We start from the raw sequence: 18,925 nt of genomic DNA on the forward strand, positions 1-18,925 counted from the left end.
CAGCCTGGCTGGGTGACTGGTTTGCTGCAGGAGAAGGCAGCACCCCCTCCCCCACTAAAAGCAACCATTGTTGGGTGATAAATTAGAATTATGGGATATCTAAATGGATGTGACCCCAGAGGTGTGTAAGTCAACTGCTCCATTTGCAGACGGGAAAACCGAAGCCCAGAGTGGGGCAGGGATTTGACCTAGGTCACACAGCAATCTAGCATCAGCAAGGAGATTATAACTCCGGCCTCTGACTCTTAGCTCAGTATTCTTCCCTCTTGTCCCCAGGCTGTGGGCAACCCACCCTCAGGCAGGGGCACCACAATGCCAGGCCAGGCACTGGGCACCAGCACTTAGTGCTACATGGTCTTGTGCCAGGTGGGGTGGGTAAAGCCAGACTCTGGTTCTGGAGAAGCTCAGGAAGTCACTTCTTGCTGGGCAGAGCCCCTTCCCCGCTCCTCTGGAGGAAGACCTTGGCCAACCTAGATCTGGCAGGGACACCAGCCAGGCAGAAGCAGAGAAGGGGCGGGAAGCCCCCCAGCAAGGGCTGGGGACCCACCTGGCTGCAAAGGTCCCCCCTGCAGGGACAGGAGGGTGAGAGGACAGGCTCTAGTTCCTTATCATCAGAGTGTGTTCCAAGGACCAGCAAAAATGGTATCACCTGGAACTTGTTAAAAGCAAAGTCTCAGACTTCACCTCCACGACCCGATCAGAGTCTACACTCAAACAAAATCTCCAGGAGATCTGTGTGCACATCAGAGTTTGAGAAACACTGGTTTAGTCCACCCTTGCCTTTAACAGATAGGAAACCTGAGGTCTGAGGGCGGGGCGGGATGGGGCCAAGACCACAGGGCCATCTGAGGCTACGCCTCTGCATACCTCGGTCTCCCACAGCCTGGCCTCCAGGGCCGCGCGGGGCCCCTGCGTGTTGTCATTGACCTGCAGCTGATCCTGCACAGCCTTCATCCATGCCTGGGCATCCTCCACGCTCCTGTCAAAGTCCTCCTGGGGCTGCTGAGTCATGGCACCTGCAGGGGCTGAAGAAAGGGCCACAGATAAGGCCAACAGGCAGGAATGTAGGGGGCTGTGGAAAGGCCCCCGGCAGGACACCTGGCACAAGCCCACTCCCACCACCAACCCTCCCCTGGTGCTCCCAGTTGGGCAATACGGCCAGAGGTGAGCACGTTTGTCAGGACTGGAATTAGGCAGGGAAGGAAAACAGGTCTGGCCTCTGGGAGAACTGGCCCAGGGCTCTAGCCTGGCAAAACTGCTTTGTCTTCGGCCTCTCAGGTTCCCTGCTTCCTCTTCTCCCAGCCTGGGGCCCGGAGGCAATTCTCATCTGTCTATTCAGATTGCACGCTCTCCAAAAGAGGACGTTAAAACCTGCAGTCTGAAACGTCTGGACCCATAATGATCTTGATTTGAATGGATCAAAGAGGCCTCAACCTAAGGAACACTGTTCTGGGCATGAGCCAAGCCAACACCAGCCCTGAGCTCTCCCTGGGATGAACCTCTCGGGCTGGGGATGGCCGTGTTAGGTGCATGCTGTCCCCACCACTCCACCAACCTGGGTCCATGGACAGGTGCTGCTAAAGTTACCCACTGAGCCACTCCCCTCTGACCTGCGCACAGCACTCCTCACAACCACTGAAAATGAACTTAACGCTTGAGATGCAACCCGCTTGCTATGCCGGCCCTAGGTAACACCTGCCTGCTGGCATAGGTCACCCACCAGAGACCGCTTTTGCTTGACTGTCCATTTGGTTTCCCCTGGGCTATGGTTGCAAAGCCTCAGATTTTCTCCTGTAACTTTCTTAAAATCCCAGCTAGTCCAGGCAATACTCTTCTGTATTCCAGTTCTAGTTGTCTGCATATAGCAACCGTGTAACTGCTTTGAACTAAAGTTATTTGTATCTGCATTTTATTCAAAGGGATTGTGTCTGGTTTATCCTCCAATCTCCCACGATACCTTGTACAGAGTAAGGCCAATGTTGTTAAATGAGCCCAGAATGGGAATAAAGTTTAACACATCAAAAAACTCAACACGGCATTATTTAAAATGGCAACACAAAACCAGAAACAACCCACATGCCCAATTATAGGAGATTGCTTAAGTAAGTTATGGTACACTTGCACTTTAGAATATTATGCAGCCAGCAAAAAGGAGGCTTAAAATGAATTTGTGAATGGGAATTTTTAGGATATAATGGCAATACCAAAAAAGAGACATAATTATATATTAGGTAGTCACAACTCAACAACTAGTAAAAGCAAAACAAAACATTAACAAAAACTATACTCATAGAAAAAGGCTGGGGCTGGTCATGGTGGCTCATGCCTATAATTCCAGAACTTTGGGAGGCTTAGGCAGGAGGATCGCTTGAACCCAGGAGTTCAAGAAAAAGGCTGGGACATCTTGCCATTAAAGGGTCTATGTGATCAAGCTGGGGCTGTGTGCAGTGGCCTTAGCCCCTTCCAGGCCTGGCTTTTAAGCACATTCCATGGGACTCTCAGGCCTCTCTCTCTCTGGCATGGGGGGAGAGGCACGGCGACCTTGAAGGCCACTTGGCTGAGATGGGTAGGACCACCATTGGAAGTTTTTTCTTTTTTTCCTTATTTTTTTCTATTAAGCACTTAGAATTTACATTACAATTTTTATTACATCACAGTAAAAATCATCACGATTAAAAATAAAAATTGTCTTCACTCATCAGTTAGTATCTACTGGGAAGCTGGGCACCCTCCCCAGGCCCCAGACGGGGCCAGAGGAAGCTTCAGGGGAGAACCCACGAGAGAGAAGGAGAAAATGGAAGAGGCCGTCGGACGCGTGCTGGGCCAAAGGATGCGGGCTGGCCAGGGGGAGGTGGGCGACATAGCGGGCTGTGCTCTGGAAACCCGTCCTGTGATTCTCCCAGTGAGTTGCTTTCCTTTCAGACCTGTTTTGACTTTTTTGTAACAACTTAATATGTTCCCTGTAGCCACTCCCTGCCTTTGAATGCTTTACTTGAAAAGCACATTGGATGTGCAAGCATTTACAAAAACTCAGGTTTTATTTTTATTAAGCAAAGAACGGGAGGGACAGAGACAAGTCCCGCTGAGTCTCAGATGACAGGACAGTGGGGAAGCGTGGCTCTAATCATCAAGAGGCAGCGAGGCTTTAGAGCACCCCTTCTTGTTGGCAATGCCTGTGACCTGTGAGGCTCAGTGGTTGGTGTCCGGAGGGTATAGCAGATGAAACCCAGGGACCTGGTGGGGTTGAGCAGGCAGGGATGCCTCAGACCAACCGAACTGTGGGTTGGGCGAGGCTGCAGGCAGAGTTCAGGAGACCTGATCCTCCTCTGCAATTCTACCTATTTTGCTTCAGTTCAGTGAAACATAGGACTTAAGCGCATGCTAAGAGGCAGGCCTGATGCTACGATCGTAGCATCAGATAAGCAGACAGCAGACACTATCCTACTCTAAAGAAGCTCTCAGAGGAGCTTCTTTACCACCTAATGTGGTATTAGGGACAGTTGAACAGGGAGTCTGTGAGGGACCTCTGAGGTTGTGGGTTGAGAGGGTCGATCTTACTGTGACCCCTGCATGCCAGGTCCTGGGGACCAGCTTCTGCCCTGGGACTACCAGACTGCTCTGGGTCCTCCCTTTTTCTGCACGTTGGACCCCTCCTCAGCCAGCCTGGAGCACTGCTTCCTGTGTCACCACTCCCCTAAGGCAGGCCGAGGTAAGCCAACCTCCCATAGCCATTGCACAGCCGCTGGTCAATCCCTGAACCCCTTGCAAGGAAGAATGGTCTGGGGGACACTGTCTATTGGCAGGGGTATACTCTTCCTGTAAAGGATCAGGTAGAAAATGTTTTTAGCTGTCTCGGGCCACATACAGTCTCTGTTGCACAGTCTTCCTTGCTTTTATGACCCTTTGAAAATGTCAGACCCATTCTTAGCTCGCTGGCTTGACAAAAACACACCACAAGGGCACTTGGCCTATAGGCTGTCGTGAGCCATCCCCTATCTCAGGTGGTCCAAGGCTACAACCAGCAACTGCAGAAAGCCCAGCAAGCAGCAAAGCTAGCTGGCTAAGTGACCCCACAGGCACGTGTCTGGGAAAGAGTCAGCCACGAGGCCAGAAGGACCTAGAATTGGTCCCAGTGGTCAAGACCCCATGACTCACTAGCTGTGTGGCATCTGGCTGATCACTTAACCTCTCTGGGTGCCCATATTCTCATCTGGAAAATAGGGATAACACCTAGATTTAATTAATTTAAAAACCCATCCAGGTGCAGTGGCTCATGCCTGTAATCCCAGCAGTTTGGGAGGCTGATATGGGAGGATCACTTGAGTCCGGAAGGTCCAGGCGGAACTGAGCTATGATGGTACCACTGCACCCTAGCCTGGGTGACAGAGATTCTGTCTCTAAAATAAATAAATAAATAAAATTTTAAAAAAGTTGCCCAGAGCCTGGAGAACACACCATGCTTGGAAATAGTTCCTTTTTACCAAACGCACAGGTGTTGGGTGCAGGGCTTTCTTTCCTTGGGAACCTGCATCCAGACAGCAGCTGTCTCACCAGCTCAAGGTTGGGGGAGCATAGGAGCATAGGAACTGGGTTACCAGCTGATAGACTAATGAATCAGTGCACTAAGTGGCTGCTGAGTGCAGGTGCTGAGGATGTGGAGACAGACCAAGTGTGGCTCTGGCCTGGTGAGGCTCCATGTCCAGTGCAGTGGGGGTGGAGGGCAGGGATGGACGCACAGTAAGGCAGCTACAGTGAGACCAGCGTGAGCTTTGAGACAGGAGGACAGGGGCCACGGGACCTCAAAGGAGTGGTTGTCACCTGGCTCGAGGAAGGTGGCTGGGAGGCACTGCCTGCTGAGGGCACTGGAGCTGGCAAGGGTTAGGCATTGGAAGGGGTGGGTAGGAGACAGCTCCAGGCCAGGGTGTGTGGAGGAGGGAAGCGCTCTGCACTCAGAGGTGGGCTGAGACTGGAGTCACTGCAGAAATGGCAGATGCACACGGCCAAGGACAATGAGAAAAGGTTGCAGGAGTGAGCAGAGCCAGCATGTCTCTCTGGCAGGGGAGAAGTTTTGTCTCTGGACTGGTTAAATGGAGATAGTATTAAAAAATAAATAAATAAATAAATAAAAAAGGAACTGTGCAGTTTCCAAACAGTATTGCAAAAGAAATGTGCTCAGGGGTAAAAAGAATAAAAAAAAAGTATTTTCTGTTTCCAAGCCCTGTCTGGGGACATCCCTGGGGTGTGGCTGCAGGCAGTGGGAGAGTAGGGCTCTAGGCGTGTCTCTGAACTGTCCCCACTGAGTCAGCAAGAGGGCTGGCCATGAGAGAGCTGACCCTTTCTGGGTCATGCTGGCGCTGGTGTATGGAGGAGACAGAAAGGAAACAGCCTTGGGTTTGGGTTTCAGCATCTATGTGGTTATCGCAAATGACAGCGGAAGAGAAGTGATTTTTTTTTTCATGATGGAAACCCCCGAGCTGGGGCAGATGATGTGGCAGGCTTGAGACCGAGCACATGCTCAGAACACAGAACCTGGGTCAAAAGCCATGGGCCTGGAAGAACAGCCAGTCCCCCAGAGGTGGATAAGGCCTGTGGGCATGGCTGGAGACACAGCCTCCCCAGGAATGGACAGTAAGGATGCACTTTGGGAGAGGACAGGAATCTTCCAGAATCTGAGCTCCAGACTTTAGCCATCTTCTCAAAATGGGACACCTTAATTTGAGTCATAAAGAAAGCTCAGAGTGCTTTGAAGAAGCTGAAATGTCATAAGGAAGAGTGTGGTTGATTCAGGGATACTGGAAAACGTGATGCAGACTGAAAAAAAAAGGCCAGCCATGGAAGAGAAGGTGCTAACACTCATGAAATAATGACAGGCCCACACCATGTGAGGCTCTTGTCCAAAAGCCACCTCGTTTGGGCCTCCTGGCATCCCGGTCTGAAAGGCAGCCCCAGCCCATCTCAGGAGCAGCAGAAGGGGAGTAGCGGGGCTGCCTCTCAGCTGAGCTCTGTGGCCCATTAGCTGGCAGCCTGGGCAGAGCCTCCTCCCGATCCCCCACCCCAGGCACAGCAGCAGCATCTACCTCTTAGAATGCTGCGGGGCTGACTGGGGCAGGTGTGGGAGCACCTGGTCAGTAATAGGTGCCCGGGGCACAGGAGCGGCTGTTACCTTCCACAACCCTAGATAAGAATGCAGACTGCAGTCATTGGCCCAGGACATGGAGGCACTTGCAGTAGCACTGAGATTTAAACCTTGTTCTATTGGATTCTGAAGCCCTAGATTCTCACTAGACCATATTGACTCCAAAATAAAGTTGAACTTCACCTACCATGGGGGCATCCAATAGAACTGCCCCTGGGAGGAAAGCAACCCCGTGTGAGTCAAGTTCCAATCAGCAGAGTAAAGCCCCTCCGAGTCCAGCTACGAACCAGAAGGGTGTAATGAGGAGGAGGAGCTGAGAAGCTGCAAGGAGACAAAAGGAAGCCCAGAGATCAACCCCTAGGCTGGAGAGACAAGGCGGGGAGGCGATGTTAGATGTTACTAGACCCATGTTGGGGGCCGCTGAGCAGCAGGAACTAGAACCCCAAAGGAGATACATCTGCTGCAGGAGACGCCACCCAGGGCGGAGAGGCTGTCAGAGAAACCCCCAGCCGACTACTTATCGCTGGTCCTGCCAGAAGCCAGTATAGGGGAGCCGGGACAAAGCAGCCTGCAGGGGGTCAGCTCTCCTGTGCCCCAGGGCAGAGCAGAGGACAGGGAGAAATAGATGTGTGGGCCCCAGGCCAGGGCTGCTCCTGTGGTCCATCGGGTAACTGTGAATGTCCATCTGGACACCAGCTCCCTTTGCCCTGATTCCAGGCCTGAAAGCAATTGGCTGAGATGCAATTTGGTCTCTGGGGGATCAGCCTTGCAGGAAGGAAAGGATACTGGCACCTGGCACTGAAAAAACGCCCGAGGCAGATCACCTGCGGGGTCAGCACGTGGATTGCCAAATAGGGCTGAGGGCCCTGTGTCCTGGGGTCGCTGGGCCCAGACCTCTCTCCCTCCCTTCCCCTTCCCTGGATCTCCAAAGCTCTGGGTGCTGGGTGGGGCCCCTTACTTGGCTTTGCAACGCCACTGGTGAGGGGCTGATGCCCCATAAGGAACAGGTTCTTACCTCTGTCTCAATCCCTCCAACATCCTAACAGCAGTTTTTAAAATTCTCTGGGGCCAGGCGCGGTGACTCACGCCTGTAATCCCAACACTGGGAGGTCAAGGCAGGCGGATCACCTGAGGTTAGGAGTTTGAGATCAGCCTGGCCAACATGGTGAAACCCCATCTCTACTAAAAATACAAAAATTAGCCAGGCGTGATAGCGTGCACCTGTAATCCCAGCTACTTGGGAGGCTGAGGCAGGAGAATCGCTTGAACCCGGGAGGCAGAGGTTGCAGTAAGAAGAGATTGCGCCACTGCACTCCAGCCTGGGCGACAGTGAGACACCATCTCAAAATAAATAAATTAATTAATATTATCTGGGAATTTGAAAACGCTGTAATTCTTGTCATTCAGTGATCCAGAGGCTCCAAGAATCCTGCTCGGGACCTAACCCAATCTCGTTAGCGAACTCCCCTGAAACATGACAGCAAGCCCCTCCCGAGCAAAGAAAGGGGCAACGTCAGTTTCAGGGAGTGACTGTCATGTGGCGGCCATTATTTGTCCCATTTTACAAAGAGGGAAACTGAGACTCAGAGAAGCAAACAGCCTGCTGAAAAGTGGTGGACCTAGGTCCACCAATAACAGTAAAAGCCGACACTTACCCGGTGTTCTGCAGGTGCCTGACTGTATGATAAAAGGTTGGAGGTATTAACTCACTTATCCTACATAGGCCCAGTGACACATTCACATTATCCCTACTTTACAGCTGAGAAACAGGTTTAATGATACTAACAACACTGCCCAAAGTCACCGGGACGCTAAGTAGCAGAGGCAAGACTTGAACCAAGGATGACCTGAGTCTAAACTCTTTGCTCTTAAATCCCCTGGTGCCACACAGCGTCCACAGCCCTCCCTGTCCCTCCCAGAACCCCACTGGGAGCTGCCGAGTTCCAGGAAGGTAACTCCAGGGCAGGAACCTATCTTGAGCTGCAGCTCAAGAATCTAGAGTTTAGGGAAACCAACTGAGCCCCCCAGCTGCCAGGCAGCCTCCGTCACACTGTGCCCACTCACTCCAGCCCTGTGCCAACCTAGCTGCCCACTGACATTCTGCTCTGGAACTCAGAAAGCATTGGGATTCAGACCCAGGTAAACCCCAGCTCCCATGGCAGGCCCCATTAGCGATTACAGCCTGGTGCCCCTGCTCTGTCAAGCTGGCCGGGGCCGCCCACCACAAGCTGACCCAGAGTTCTGGCATGGGCGTGCTCGCTTGCCGTGACTCACTCCGCTGTCCTGTGACTCATTCCTGCTCTGCCACACACATTCCCACCCTTATCCTCTCTTTCCCACTGCTCTCTTATGCTTGGATGTTATTTCAGGAACTGAGTTACAGCTGGTCTTAATCACAAAGCTTTTTCCAATGGATTTCGGGAACACAATTTTGTTTATTTATTGCAGAGGAGGTTGCACCAAGAGGATGGACCTTGGCAATCTTCTCCTCTGTGGCACTGGCAGAAGGTGATTCTCAGAACAAAGTGTGTGAAAGGAGGGATAGGAACTCAACGGTGGTACCCATGCATTACCTCATTTAATCTCACAGCAACCCTGCTAGGCAGCTAATCCAAAGTGAGGAGCAATTACTGGGCTTCATTCCATCTTAGAGGTGAGCAGACAGAGGCTTGACAGGTTAAGGGACTGCACCAAAGCCACGGGGGCTGCAGGGCCACACCACCCTCTGTCCACCGGCTATGCATAGTTACACAAGAAGTCCCACCCCGGAAGGGGTTGTGAGGCCCACTCTACAATTACAGCCACAAAGGACACTGGCCAGGGACTGCTTTGGAGGCAAGTGGTCCCAAAGCCATTTTAAGTCAGCCCCACCATCACAGACCGGTGGTGCCTGGTAGGGAAAACCAGCTGATCTCTGATGCACCTCCTTCTCTAGATACGCCGACCATAAAACCCATTTCCAGTCTCTCCTCAATGAATGAAACCCAAGTTCCCTAGGCATAGTCTGGAGGAAGCCAGGATTTCCACCCGGGAAGTGCTGGCCTTGGCAACACACAAATACAGGTGTTTGAGAGGGAGAGAAGACACCAGGGCAGCTAAGAGGGAAATGGGACAGAGTGGAGGGGGCAGACTGTATGCAAGGTAAAAAGAGGTTCCCAGCTGTGGTAGGGATGAAGGCCAGGCTGCTGCAGAGATATGTTCCTAGGGTAAAGCGGGTGGCTCCAAGGTGTGGGAACTTAGCTCTTGGGACCAGGTGTGATTTTCTCAGGCTCCAATCGGAGACTGTGAAGGGGAGGGCTTCTAGGAGGTTCAAGGGGGCTCCTGAGGGGAGCCCTGGCCACAGAGTGACAGGGGCTGCTGGCAGTGTGGGCGGAGCCGGTCAGAGGGCAGGCAGGCAGAGCACTGGCCATCTGCTGCAGGTCAGAGAGCACTGGGCAGGGTATCAGGGTACAGGTGCCAGCCTGGCTGGAACATTGAGTGCCATGGGCCACTGGTGTGTGGACAGGCCAGTCAATGCAGCGGAGTTGGTACTGGCTTTTCACACTGGGAGTGTGACTTATGCATGGGTTGTGAAATCAACTCCGGGGTCTTGATCAAAAGTGCTTTGTAAGGAAAGAAGATAGAATAGAATGAAAAATATCACAGTGCCTCTCATGGATGAAGGATAAATACTGTTTCATGAGACTGTTGCTTGTCTGATGGATGCGTTGCATATGTATAAATGTAGAATGTATTTCACTGAGAGTTATGATTTAAACAAAACCAAAATCCTTTGAGGAACGGTGGATTCGCTCAGTGATTCTCACACTGGCGCCTGCCTCAGAGACACCTGGGGGGCTTGTTAAACCACAGATGGCTGGACTCCACCCCCAATTTATAAAACTGGGGGCTAAGAATTTGCATTTCTAATGAGTATTTAGGTAACGTTGACACTCTGCTCCAGGACCTCACTTTGAGGACCATGGGCTTGGAGGATGTCTCAGCCCCCCGTACATGAGAACAGATGATTCTAACTGTGGGCGTGAGTGTGTATTTGGCAAATTCATCCACACAGTGGGAGGGCGGTTGGAGCTGGGTCCTATTAGGTTTGAGTCAATGTAGGCCAAGATTAGAAATCAGAAAGCAATGAAACTGCAAAGAACCCCTGCCCTTCTTGCCTCAACTGCATCAGTCACTTCTGTTTCTGAAGAGCAGAGCAGGCTTTCTCCTCCTGGAGAAGGACAGAGTGAGGCGGGGCTGCTGGCTCCCTCCCCAAATTCCAATGGGCTTCACTTCACACAGCTTCCCTGGAGCCACCTTAATCAATAGACCTGAGGCATTCACTTGAGAGTGAGAACGCACACATTCCTCAGATGCCCCGAAGGTAAACTGAGAGAGTCGGCTGCTCCCCATCCAAAGACAGGACACCCTAACCTACAGGTGCCAGGAGCTCTGCAACCCCACCTTCTGATGGCCACCCCTGCCCCACAGCCCCTAGACCTCCCAGGAATGCCGAAATGCTCAGCGTTTTTTCCCTCTGCCCTCACCGGGCTGTCTCCTCTCCCTCTCCCCTTATGCCACTCCCTCTAGGATACCCAGCATCCCCACAGGCTCAGCTCAGATGGCTCCTCTTCCAGGAAGCCTTCCCTGAATGACTGACACAGCCATGGCCACTCCTATGCAGTTATCCATCTCAGCCTGGATCCCACTGGACTATAAACATCTGTCCCCTCATCTCTCCTGCTCCTCATTTCACCTCCCCTGTGGAGCTCAGCGCCTGCTCTAAGTCCGTATGAATGAATGCAACTTCTCCCACCTCACCCCTGAGGACAAGCAGAGTCTGATTTGGGACAAGGGTCAGGGGAGGGACAGAGGTGCGGACAGCAGCCTGCACTCAAGGGGTACACTGCACCCCCACCACCCCTTATCAGCTCCATCCGCATGATGCCAGGCAGAAGGGAGAAGGGCTGTGCCCTCTGGAATCTCTGGGAAAGCAGCCCTTCCCCAACCCCACACCTTGCAGTGGAAACACACACCCCAGTGCCCATAGATGAAATCTCCAGGGCCCTGGCCCCTGAGGAGAGATCCCATCTGCTCTGCGGCAAGGCTAATCCCAGGTACTGAGCCAGCCCCCAGGCCCCCATCACCCCAAGAAGATCTGGCCCAGTGGGGCAGTGCCACCCAGGATGTCTGACCCCTGGTCCCCGCACCTGCCTGCACCTTCCCCAGTGACCCACCCAGCACCTCTGACAGCATGGCACTGACACCTGTCCCCCAGGCCGCCCCCCACCCCTCTCCCAATGTCTTTTTGGCCCTGGCAGTCAGAGGTGCCAGGCCTCACCCTCCCTGCCAGCACCCCATGCCTTCTCAGGCAGGAGTCTTCCCCACAGAGGGACCCTCCCTGAACCCCCCAGACCTGCCTGGCTGGCTGGCCCTGCCTTCCCAGACATCTCCCTCTTCCTGGGCCATCTGTACTGCAGCCCAAGGGAGCAGGAATGGCACATACACATCACCACAGTTCTCCTCGGCCCTGAACCCCAGCGGCCCGTGGACGGACCCTTTTAAAGCAAAATTATGGCTGCACAAGAACACATCCTCTTATCAACACGGACTTGAGAAATGACAGCCTTCTACTAGATGAAAATGTCTTTCCATTGAAAAGGACTGTGCCAAAATATAGGGTTTACACTTTTCTGTTTTTATTACACACAAGTTTTTAAACTTCACATAAAACTCATGGTCTCCAGAGAAATCCTCCTGACACCCCAAGGTGAGGGACCCCAGCCTGAAGGATAAAGTCAGTGTTCCTTGGACCCTCAAGGATGGTGCCTCCTGCCAGCCCTACAGTCCTTACTGGCCAGGGTGCTCCCTGCGCTGCATGCCAGCTGCACCACACTGCCTGTGTTTCTAGAATATTAGAGTCTGGGTGCCACAGCTCCAGTTAGTTCTGCCTGGAGAGTCCTTCCCCTACTCCGCCCCACCCACCCCTCCGCACCTGCTTCTAGCTGACTCTTCCCTGTCTCTTTCAGCTCACAGCCACTGCAGGTGCAGGGGAGAAATCTTTTCAGCCTCTGCTCCCCCTGGTAGAAGCGACTTCTCCTTTCTTTGGGTCCCCACAGGGCCCTGTGGCTGTTGCCATTTATGACACGTTTACTAAGCATTTGACATGATTTTCTTATATTCTCTTACATTCTTTCTTATATTTCTTACACCTTGGAGGTAGGTCCTGTTATTGTTCCCATTTCTCAGTGAGAAGACCAAAGCTTGGGGAGGCCTGGCAAGGTGAGGGATAGAGTGAGACCCGGAGCCGGCACTTCTACCACGATGCCGTGTTTCACTGTCCGTGTTGCTAGCACAAACCACAGGAGCTCCCTGAGGAGGGGTTTGGCAGGTTCATCTTCCTGACTGATCGGCTGGAGATTGGAGCTGCCATTATTTTAAACTAGCTTCTTGGGGGTATAATTTATAAACAAGACACTTCACATATTTCAACTGCACAATTTGATAAGTTTTAGCATATACACCTATAAAGCCAACACCTGTCCATAAAATGAACATACCTGCCTCCCCTGAAAGCTCCCTGGCTGGCTTTGTAATTCCCACCTCCCACCTACACCCTGTCCCAGCCACCACTGATCTGCTGACTGTTGTTGTAGATTTGTTTGCATTTCCTAGAGTTTTGTACATAAATGGAATGGGATGACACAGAAAATACAGGCGACCCTTGAACAACACAGATTTGAACTGTGTGGGTCCCCTCATACACAGATGTCTTCTGCCCCTGCCACCCTCGAGACAGCAAGACCAACCCCTCCTCTTCCTCCTCCTCCTCAGCCTATTCAACATCAGGACGATAAGGATGAAGAACTTTATGATGACCCACTTCCACTTCATAAACAGTAAATATATTTTCTCTTTCTTATGATTTTCTTAACAACATTTTCTTTTCTCTAGCTTACTTTATTGTAAGAATATAGTATGTAATACATACAACATACAAAGTATGTATTAATCAACTTTATGTTATCAGTAAGGCTTCCAGTCAACAGTAGCTATTAGCAGTTAAGTTTTGGGGGATTCAAAAGTCAGACTTAAATTTTCAACTGTGCAAGGGGCTGGTACCCCTAACCCCTGCAGTGTGCAAGGGTCAACTGTACTGTTTTTAGCGAGAGGGGTCTGATTTTTTCACTCAGGATGGTTACTTTGAGATTCATCCATGTCGTTGCCTGTATCAGTGGTTTGTTCCTTTCTGTTACGGAGTACTATTCCATAGCATTCCTGTGCCACAGATTGTGGATTCATACACCCACTGATGGATAGTTTCCAACAAAGCTGTGATGAATACTTGTGTCTGCACATATGCTTTCATTTCTCTTGCGTAAATACCTAGGAGTGGAATGGCTAGATCACATGGTAGGTGTATATTTAAGAAACTGCCAAGGCCAGGCATGGTGGCTCACACCTGTGATCCCAGCACTCTGGGAGGCCAAGGTGAGAGGATCACTTGAGCCCAGGAGTTTGAGATGAGCCTGGGCAACACATGGAGATCCTGTTTCATAAAAGAGGAGAGGAGAGGAGAGGAGAGGGGAGGGGAGGGGACGGGATGGGAGGGGAGAGGAGGGGAGGAGAGGAGAGGAGAGGAGAGGAGAGGAGAGGAGAGGAGAGGAGAGGAGAGGAGAGGAGAGGAGAGGAGAGGAGAGGAGAGGAGAGGAGGGACTGCAAAACTGTTTTCCAAAGTGGCTGCACTTCTTTACATACCCAGCAGCCATCTGTGAGTTCCAATTCCTGCACGGCCTTGCCAACACTGTATGGTCAGTCTTTTCATCTTGGCCCTTCTGGTAGGTATGTCATGCTGGCTCACTGTGGCTTGCATTTCTCACGGGTTTTGGCATTTGTGGTGTAGGATGGCCTAACTGAGCTCCTAGACTCTGTGCTGAGCACTTCCCAGGGATCTCCTCCTTGAAAGCTCCTTGGTGTGCTGAGCACCAGGCCTGCTGGCTGAAGGCTAAGGGGGTGAGCAGCTGAGTGACTGAGTGACAAAGACACTTGGCCAACAGGGACCTGCTCCAATTCTCAGGGTGCTGCCAGCCAACTCCCTGCAGGCAACTCTCTGAGGACAGAACCGAGCACCATGAAGCAACAGCCAAAGCCAGTAAAAGCAGAAGACAAATGGGGTCACCCACAGGTGCATGGGGCTCTCTGAGCTCCCCAGCAGCACATCCATGGGGCCTCTCTCCCATCTCCTACAGGTCCCAGACAGATTCCTGTGTAGGGCCTGGAATTTCTGAACAACTCATGCAGCTGCCAGGGGGTATCCTGGAATAAGGATTGAAAATCAACAACTTTTGAGTTCAGGGACCTGAATCCAGTCCAACTCCTCTGAACTCTGAGCCTGTTGTTCTCATTTGAACATAAACTGCCTCTGGGCACAGCCCTTGCCTATTTTGATCACAACACGTGGCATTTACTGACACACAGTAAGTGCTCACACACATTTGTGAATGAAAGATACATCTGGAAAACATAAACTACAATACCTACCTCGGTTGGTGCTTAGTAGGTACTCAGAAAGTGTTCTTTTATTTGATTATTTTTAGAGACAGGGTCTTGCTATGTTGCCCAGGCTGGTCTCAAACTTCCTGGGCCCAAGATTTCTGCCTCAGCCTCCCAAGTAGCTGGGACTACAGTCACGAGCCACCATACCTGGCTTATTTTTTTATGAAAAGAAAGAAGTGTGGAGCCAGGATGGACATCTCTCTGCCCTCATTAGTCCTTGATTCCACATGCTGTTGGCTCAGGGGAACTGAGAAAGGCAGGAATCAGAGGCAAGAGTGGGCCTCAGCACAGACTCTGTAAACCCAAAACAAGAGGCTTCCTTCAGGCCACGAGTGGGGGCAGAACAGGCTCTGGAATGGGGTTAGGAGTCATGGTTCCAGTGTGGGCTCCACCACCAACTTGCTCCCAAACCCCAGTTTCCTCAATGGTCAGAGGGGAGCAATACTTCACACCTGACTTCCACCCGCTCTGAGACAAGTGAGCTTTAAGTTGGAAGGTTGTTGTGAAGGAGAAGGGAACGTCTGATTCACCTTGGGGCTTTTTCTAACAGAATCAGTTAGTAAGGGAAATACACGCTGCTGAGAGGCCCTGCTCTATCCCAATGTAAAGGACTATCACCGTCATCTCTTGTTCTGGCAACCTAAAGGGTAATTATACCATATTTCCATGTTATAACGCGTAATAGCCATGGGCTATAACCGATTATGGCATGCACAGCAGGCTGGAGTAAATGCTATATTGTTCCAAGCTATATAATTCCAATCTGTAACAGCTGGAGACCTTGGCAGGAGCTAGCTCTGTGCCCAGCTATTTTCTACAGCACTATACAGGGTTTCAGAAGCAAACATCCTATCAGGTAGATGCCATGACCAGCCCTTTATTACAGATAGGAAACAAGGCACAGAGATATTAAATAACTTTCCCAAAAGCATGCAGAGCCAAGATTGAACTTCAGGCAGGCCAGCTGCAGAGGCTTCCTGTTACCCTGAACTATACTGAGCTTGTAGACAAGTGTCCAGCAAGCCCCCGGTCAGCATGCTGAAGCTGGCTGCAGGGCCAAAGGTGTAAGTCAAGTAAGAGCTGCTGCTGGTTGGTGGGTGAAAGAGCGATGAAGAGTTCCCCATGGTGGCCTGACTCCATAGCTCAATCTGACACTCTTCAGATATGGCCCAGGGCAAGTGTTCACCACATGGGCCAGGCCTGTGGCCCTATCAGCAAAGCCATGCATTGCCATCCACCTTCTCACACCTGAAGCTTGTGGCACACAGTACCAGCCAACATGCCCCACTCAGCTCTGCATCATCTGTTGATGTGTCTACCTTCCCATTAGAATGTCTCGCTCAAGGGCAGAGGCTATGTCTCATCCCCTCTGTATCCTCAGGCCCGGGACACAGCTGGCACAGAGGAGGAGGGCAGTGCTGCTTATTCAATAAATACACACGACATCAACATTCTTGGAAAGGCAGGACTGGCTGTTCTTGGGGCCAGGTCAGGGTAGGGAGTTGCTGGAACTGCCCCCAGATTTTAGGCTGGCTCTAGATCTCGGGTTGCAGGGTAAGCCTCACAGGATGACAGGACATTCCAGTGAGCCAATGAAAGGTTCTCTGGAAACCTCCCTGCAGGTAACATGTGACAGTTGGACTTCTTCTTAGGAATTCTCTTATCTAGCTGTGCCGTTTTATGGATGGGGAGACTTAGTGAAGGACGTAGACCCGCCCAAGATCTGGCAGCAGCTCAGTGTAGAGTGATGGCCAAGACCTATCTTGTGCCTCCGGGAAGGATCATTCTATTTCTTCAAAATGACTCACAGAGAAAGAAACAATCAACCCTTGTATTTACAGACAGTTAATTTTCAACGAGGGTGCCAAGACAATTCAATGGAAAAGGATAATCTTTTCAACAGTGGTGATGGGACAACTGGATATCCACATGAAAAAGAATGAGATTAGGCTCTTACATCACACCGTATACTAAAATTAACTCCAAATAGATCAAAGACCTACACGTAAGAGCCAAAGCTATAAAACTCTTAAGAAGAAAACATAGGCATCAATCTTCCTGACCTTGGAATACGCAATGGTTTCTTAGATGTGATAGCAAAGGCACAGCAACAAAATAAAAAAATAGATAAATTAGACATCATCAGAATTAAAACTTTTGTACTTCAAAGGCAAAAAAGGTTAAAAAAAAAGTGACACCATCAAGAAAGTGAAAAGATGTCCCATAGAATGGAACAAAATTTTTGCAAATCACATATCTGATAAGGGACTTACATCTAGAATATCCAAAGAATTCTTAAAACTCAATAATAAACAGACAACCCAATTATAAAATGGGCAAATGATTTGAATAGACATTTCTTTAAATCATACCTACATCTAAGATGGCCAATAAGCACACTGAGAAGCCCAGAAAGCACAGAAAAGATTCTCAACATCACTAGCCATCAGGGAAATGCAAATTAAACCAAAATGAGATACTAATTCACACCCATTAGAATGGCTATAATCAAAAGAAGATAATAACCAGTGTTGGTGAAGATGTAGGGAAGTTGGAACCCTTATATGCTGCTGGTAGAAACAGAAAATGGTGCAGCCACTTTGGGAAACAGCCTGGCAGTTCTTCAAATATTAAACATAGAGCTTCCATCAGATCCAGCAATTCTACTCTTATATATATACTCAAGAGAAATGAAAACATATGTCCACACAAAAACTTGTGCACAAATGTTCATGATAGCCAAAAAAAGTGGGAGCAACCCAAATGTCCATCAACTAATAAATGGATAAGTAAAATGTGATCTATCCATACAATGGAATATTATTCACCTATGAAAAAGAATGAAGTGCTGACATATGCCACAATATAGAGAAACCTTGGAAACAATGTGCTAAATGAAAGAAGCCAGTCACAAAGGACCATGTATTGTATGATTTCATTGATGTGAAATGTGTAGAACAGGCAAATTTACAGAGGCAGAAAGTAGATTAGTGGTTGCCCAGGGCTAGGGAGGTAGGAGGGTTGGGAATTGACTGCGAAGGAGTGCAGGGGTTCTTTTGGAGGTAGTAAGAATATTCTAAAAATGATTGTGGTGACGGCTGTACAGCTCTGTGAATATACTAAAAGGCATTGAGGGTAGGCGAGGTGGCTCATGCCTGTAATCCCTACACTTTGGGAGGCCAAGGTGGGAGGACTGCTTGAGGCCAGGAGTTTGAGACCACCCTGGCCAACACAGCAAGACCCCGTCTCTATTTTTTTTTTAAAGCACTGAATTGTACACTTTAAATGGGTGAATTTTATATTATATGAATTATATCTCAATAAAGCTGTTTTTTAAAACGTCAGAATCCCAAAACTAGGAGGGCCATTAAAACTGACCTAATCTAACCAACCATCTCTGCTTGAATTTCCTTAAAAATACACCCACCAAAGGCTCCCAAGACTCTTCAACACCTTCAGTGATAGGTGGCTCACTGCCTTCTTCAGGCAGCCTATTCTGTTGTTACATAGCTCAGGCTCAAAGGAAGTTTTTCCTTCCAGGAAGCTAAAACCTGTACCTTATAAATGGGGTGCCAATGTAAAGGAAGCTAAGAAACTGCTTGAGACCTTTTTTTCCAAATGGAGAACAGTACGTTCCATTTACTGAGCAGGTATTAGGTGCTAGTTAATATGCCCCTCCCTCTCCAAGCATTTATTGAGGCACTTGCTCTTTAAGACAACTTTAATGGTGGGTATAATCATCCCCGTATCAGAGATAAGGAAACTGAGGCTCAGAGAGGTGAGATAACCTGAGTATAAAATTTCAGAACTGGTTTTGCCCAGGAGGCAGAGCTGGAATTTGAACCTAGGTGTACTGAACTCCGGAGCTGCAGCTGTCTCAGCTGCTGAGCCAGACTGCTTCTGACAGCCTGACACCATTTCAGCATCCAAATGGGTCTTATAGGCCTTATATAAATGACATGAAATTTTTGAAACAAACAACAGAACAAACAGAAGCAAACTCTGCCTCCCAAAAGAGATGCTGAATACAGCCCCATGGGATGGGCAAAATACTGGCCTGGGAGAAGAGGGGTAGCCACCAGTGGCTGCATCACTGTGGGAAGCCAGCGGCCATGGACAGCCTTAGAGCGAAATAAAGCTAAGTGATGCCCTCAGGGGCATACAAATAGCCTTGAGCGCCAGTGTTCTCAACCCAACAGCCCATCATTTGGTGTTTGGAATTCTGGTGAGGAACAAACTCTCCCCCTGTGAAAG

At 50.1% G+C, this 18,925-nt stretch overlaps 1 protein-coding gene across 5 annotated transcripts in view; it reads right to left on the bottom strand.

Annotated features, from left to right (window-relative positions):
• Positions 1-18,925, bottom strand: part of SYNE3 (spectrin repeat containing nuclear envelope family member 3) — a 109,595-nt gene that overhangs the window by 68,104 nt on the left and 22,566 nt on the right. For all 5 annotated transcript variants that reach the window (XM_024231911.3, XM_063715725.1, XM_024231910.3 and 2 more), the window contains one exon: positions 868-1,025. In XM_024231911.3, coding sequence (XP_024087679.3) covers positions 868-1,011 — 144 coding nt within the window. In that variant the 5' untranslated portion in view covers positions 1,012-1,025. The remainder of the gene's footprint in view (positions 1-867; positions 1,026-18,925) is intronic.

The sequence above is a fragment of the Pongo abelii genome, chromosome 15 (assembly GCF_028885655.2).
Source record: "Pongo abelii isolate AG06213 chromosome 15, NHGRI_mPonAbe1-v2.0_pri, whole genome shotgun sequence".
Lineage (NCBI taxonomy): Eukaryota > Metazoa > Chordata > Mammalia > Primates > Hominidae > Pongo > Pongo abelii.